The sequence below is a fragment of the Tympanuchus pallidicinctus genome, unplaced genomic scaffold (assembly GCF_026119805.1).
Source record: "Tympanuchus pallidicinctus isolate F22 unplaced genomic scaffold, pur_lepc_1.0 scaffold1, whole genome shotgun sequence".
NCBI classification, from domain to species: domain Eukaryota; kingdom Metazoa; phylum Chordata; class Aves; order Galliformes; family Phasianidae; genus Tympanuchus; species Tympanuchus pallidicinctus.
Window position 1 is genome coordinate 92,112,583 of NW_026294618.1, and position 5,514 is coordinate 92,118,096.

The window sequence follows — 5,514 nt, forward strand, 5'->3', positions numbered from 1 at the left end:
AAAAAAAGAACAGCAACTCTTGCTGTTGGTATAAGCAACTATTCTTAGTGCCACACAGATGAATTCTGATGGACTTCTCATGATGTTTTAATCAACACTTAAACTAACCTTCAAAGTTTCATCGTTGCCTCCTACATCCTCAAACTTCACTGACGGGCGGTAAAGCTCTGGTCCCTTACTTTTACCTGCTCAGGAGAAAATAAGTCATGCAAATTTAGGCAAAGCACAATCAAAGTTACTGATATAAAACAAAAAAGATCTCAGCCTCAACAGTGAGCTAAGTACATGGTACACTAAGTACATAAGTATTATTTTTGGTAGCACATACAGGCCTGGAATATGTTTTAATGCAACATAAAGGCTAAGCCTATGAACAACACACTCGAGGTCACTTCTTTGTACCTCAGAAAAGTAACAGCTCTCCATTCTAATCCATTCTAATGGATTCCATGGTCACCCACCATCATCTCTCTGTTTAGAGCAGCATGCCCAAAATAACTTCTCACCTTTCCCTTTAAGTAAGATGGATTCAATTTCTTCATCTACATCTGGAAATTCTTCTTTTTTCCTTTTTGCTCTTTTACCCTTTGCCTTCTTTTTTTCACTTTCCAAGACAGAAAATTCTGTTGATTTCTAATGTATAAAAACAGAATAATATAACCAGTCAGTGAATTCCTGCAAATACTTCAAAGAACAAAACATCACAGTGTCTATGATGCTTAACTACACATTATTTAGATTTAAATTTTGCCTTGTCTTTTTTTAAATTATTTTTTACAAGCATTATATCAGTCACATTTACATTATATCAGTCACATTTTTGCTAGAAGTACAGACTCATAACCACATTACAACAACTAAAAAAACCTCACAATCTAACCTAATCAAGGGATAATTTGTCAAATCTGCCTATTCAATAAGCACTTTGTCTATTCAAAAGGTAGCTGTAAATGCAGTTATCCCTTCATTAAAATAAAATACACAATAAAATTAAATGTTGTTTCCTACAAATAAATAGAGCTTGTAATAGCTAAACAAAGGTTGTGAAATGAAAAAAAAAAAAAACAAAACACATGGAGAAAAACCACAAAGCCAGCAGTAGGTTTGGATAGGAGGTACCTTCCATTTTTAACTGCATTATACATCCATATACTTCCAAGCCTTTCAACTTCCCCAATCCTCATCCATCCAAACAATCTCTCCAGGCTCACTGAAAGTAGCCACTGACTAAGGGAGACCATATGCTATGGCTACAGCAAAAAATACGCTTGGTGATAGTAACACTGGTCGCTGGCAAATGGAATAAATAATAATAAAGTTCCACTTACCTTTCCCTCAGTAGGGGCACTAATTTGGGTCTCCCTACTACTAAGGACTACATCTTTCCCCAAAATTATACAAGTTTTCTTAACTTTTGGACTGAAATCTGCCAGAAGGTTCAAAAATCACTTCTGACATGACAGATCAACGGCCTAAGCCTCATCTTCTTTAGAAACCAAGCTAAAAATTTGTAGTCTACCAGGCTCAAGCCAATCTTCCCTTCTATTTAAGATTTCTGCTGCAGTTAAAAAAGCATGCATATCTGTAATAAAAGTAATTTTAAAATCCACAAAGACAGACAGTCCTTTTGGTCTTAGTATCTGACTTCGGAAGCCTGTTAAATTACATAGGAATTAATAGCCACCTGCTACTAAATTACATGGGGTTTGTAAAATACAATACCTCAGAAATCACTTTCTTCTCATCTCCTTCTCCATCCTCAGAAAGGTCAATGAAGAAGTCTTTCCCACTTGGAGTCTTATCGATGAACCAGCCACCTTTAGAGATGCGTGTTTCAACCTGAGGTGCTGGTGAAAGGGTGCTTGTCTGAGGAGCTGTTTGCACAGGAGTGGAGGCTTCCATTGGTTCATTTTTTGGAGTGACTAGAACAGAATCAGGATTTCCTTTCTTGTATAATGTCATCAGAGAACTGTTCATGTGATTTGTAGACTGCAAATTCATGTATTTTAAAAGAAAAACAGAAAATAAAGGTTGTAATTTGGGTTATGTGTGTTAAGAAGTCAATGAAAAGTATTCATTCCATAAACATCAGTCAGTATTAGCCTCATTGGAAAAAGTAATCATATATCTTCCATCAAACTCCATTTGAGGTCAAACACTGCAGACAAAACCACATCTGCTGGTTGAACAGGCAATAGGCTTTACGATTTACCCTGAAACAACAGCTATAATTTCAGTAATAGTCAGATGTGTCAGTTCCTTCCATCACTTCAATCATTTGATGCTCAACTCTTCTGGCCCTCCAGCATGCTTTCTTCAAGAGTGATTCCTCACCACAGCTTCTTCCTTTACTGCCAGAAGTTAGCCAACTTTTAGCACTATTTTTAAACTTCCACTGCAATTTTACAAAACACAATCATATGTTACATAAATACAAGAAATCATAATTTAATATAACTTACTAAATCTTCTGGATAATCATCATCCTCAGAGTCCTCTGTAGAACTTCCTGTAGTCCTTTACATGGTAAGAAGATAAAAACAAGATCTATCAGAGAAAAACCGAAAGAGAGACACACGCACAAAACTGTACAAATGCAATTTTCACAACATTGCTCCCTGCAATTAAGAAACGCAGGATAAGGGTGAAAACAGTGTTCTAAGTTTACTACTGTGAAGAGTCTAAAAATGCATTCTTTCCATGGCTGCGATGGTTTGGATCGATGTGGTATCCTGCCTGAAAGACAGACAGGGTAGGAATGTGGTGCCAACGTGATCCAGCTTACCATGAAACCACATAATCACCAAGGCTAGCACAAGGGAAGCTACTGTAAATCACTGCTGAATTATAGTAGTCCTTCTGATTACAGTGTCTTAATTGTTCTTGAGATCCTTGATATTTATCACAGGTTAGAAAACATGATCTTCCATGAGACTATGCATAGATTTAGAAGTCAGGAAGCTTAATGCCAACCTCCCTGCTAGCTGTGATTTACTCAGAATAGCTTCTCCTGTAGCCTTCTCCTCCAGATTTAGATGATATCTATAACACACATCAAAGATTAAAAACAAAACAAAACAAAGGAACTTAAACATATAGAAAACTATCCGGAAGTCACAAGGATATCCAGTAATTCAAGGCCATACGTTTACTACTGTAGAGAAACTATAATTTAGTCTTTAACATATGCTTGGAAGACAAGCCTACAGGAAATTAAGGACAGGCCTATAACCTTTGAACTACCAAAACTTAATAATACAGAGACAGAAAGCTTTAAAGAAAAGCTAAATATTAAGGGCAGTGTTAAAGTTATCAAATGGTAAAAATTCTTCTTACTCATTTCTCTTGTGTTCATGCCTTGCTCTTTTTGCCAAATGTTCAGCTTCTAAAGCTGTTAAATCTTCTTTTTTTTTTTCATTGCTGATTATTCCAAACACTGAAGAAAAAGTTGAAACACGTTAGCCAAACAACCAAAGCATAACCAAATTCTGGCACTGTGGACACGATACTGACAGAACTACCTTTTGCAACTTGTATTCTAAAAGCATTTCGTTTTCTTCGTCCGTATTCAGTACTGAAAAAAAAGAAAACCAACAAAACGTCATGTATGCATTGTTAGTTGGTAGCCAAAGTTCTGCACAAATTCTTATTAAGAACCAGCCCGATTGCATGATCATTTTTTTCTTAAGGCCGGAATAAGTCAATCAGCAGGATGAAAACAACATCAGAATACCTCGATCTCTAAAGGGATGTTTAGTAAAAAGTACTTAAGCCTTCTTTTGCTATAGAGAGACATAATGTACAGATGAGCACAATGGATTCTATTTCACAACAACACTACTGATTTTCTTATTTTAATTTAGACAAGAACATGTGGACACAGGACTACATCCTAGAAAGGACAATCCAGTTAGAACAATTGGGATGTATAATAACATGTCAATGAAAGAAAACCTGATCCAATGAGCATCCTTAACTGCAAATAAATTATCATTAACATTTTACTTTCACTTCAGGAGAGACCATTTTGTTTGGTTTTATATAATAGCTGACAGAAAAACAAAATGCCAAGATCCATAAAAATCCAAGTCAAGGGTTTCATAGAATCACAGTATCATTAGAGTTAGAAGGGACCTTTAAAGGCCATCTAGTCCAATTCCCCTGCAATGAACAGGGACACCTGCAGCAGAACAGGTGCTCAGAGTCCTGTCCAGCCTGACCTTGAAAGCCTCCAGGGATGGGCCATCAACCACATCTCTAGGCAATCGGTTCCAGTGCCTTATTACCCTCAGTGTAAAAAACTTTCTTCTTATAGCCAGGTTACACCTACACTATTTAAACACAAAGCCATTTCCCCTTATTCTATCATCCTTTCTCTAACAAGACATTAAAAAATAGATAGTGCAAACATAAATGAACATCCTTCTCTACCATCCTTTACTCCCACATCCATACACAACCTACTGGAACACAATCTTTCTCCCCACAGTGAAAATGGCTGACAAATAATTTGGCATGGCTGGCTGTCCCACTGAGCAAAAGTCAGTGTCCTGCAGCCACCTCATCTGCCTGCACCCAGGTGTTATTTTTTTCTACATTTTCAGCTCTGTAGGGTAAGGATTAACATGCTCTAATGCATCTGTAATTCTTCAGTAACAGTTGAATCATGAAGCTAACATAATGATATAATGTAAGCAAGTTGATACACCAGCAGAGGAAAACACGGGAGCAGAAACAATCTTACTGTTCCAATTAACCTCAACAACGGACAAAGAAGGTAACAGAAAATTAGAATTTTGACAGCACACAAATACAAAATGATACGTTTTATATCCCGAGTGTGGAATATAAGGACACCTATCCTTGCTCACCTATAGGTTTTCTGCAGATCAGAGGCCAGGATCCCAATGTCCACATAATGGCCACACTTGCTGCTTGCAAGGTACTGAAATGAGACACAGAATCACAGAATGGCCAGGGCTGGAAGGAACCTCAAAGATCATGAATCTCCAACCCCCCCGCCACACGCAGGGCCACCAACCTCCACATTTAATACTAGACCAGGCTGCCCAGAGCCCCATCCAATCTGGCCTTGAACACCTCCAGGGACGGGGCATCCACAACCTCTCTGGGCAGCCCGTTCCACTGTCTCTGTAAAGAACTTAGACACGTTTGGAGGCGAATCAGACCTGGTCACTCACTTCACCAGAGCACCCGCCTGCTCGAGGCTCGGCAGTCACAAGGAGGCCGGGCACAGCTCCGAGCCGTCCCGCCCGCGAGCGAAGCTTCCACAAACCCAGGCGGGCTGCGGCGGGGGGAGCGGCGCGGTCTGCCCCTCATCGACGGGCTGCGGAGGCAACCGCGCCTTTTCTCCTTCCCTCCGCTCACTCGGCACCATCCTAAGGCCGGAGCGGCAGCGGGAAGCACAACGACGAGACGAGGCCTTTCCCCTCGCGCCCTCCGCCCGCGGCCCGTCCCGCTCCCCGGGGCTGAGGGAAGAGGCGAGGCACGGAC

General features: G+C 39.8%; 1 protein-coding gene across 2 annotated transcripts in view; it reads right to left on the reverse strand.

Annotated features, from left to right (window-relative positions):
• NVL (nuclear VCP like) overlaps window positions 1–5,514 on the reverse strand; it is a 30,508-nt gene that overhangs the window by 24,859 nt on the left and 135 nt on the right. Inside the window, exons 2-8 of one of the 2 annotated variants that reach the window (XM_052695510.1) lie at window positions 4,872–4,945; window positions 3,522–3,574; window positions 3,337–3,436; window positions 2,463–2,517; window positions 1,723–1,989; window positions 507–633; window positions 109–185 (exon numbers count right to left, since the gene is read on the reverse strand). In XM_052695510.1, the coding sequence (XP_052551470.1) occupies window positions 109–185; window positions 507–633; window positions 1,723–1,989; window positions 2,463–2,517; window positions 3,337–3,436; window positions 3,522–3,574; window positions 4,872–4,945 (753 nt within the window). Of the gene's footprint in view, window positions 1–108; window positions 186–506; window positions 634–1,722; window positions 1,990–2,462; window positions 2,518–3,336; window positions 3,437–3,521; window positions 3,575–4,871; window positions 4,946–5,514 lie in introns of those variants that run through there. The other variant, XM_052695520.1, reaches the window with a different exon arrangement.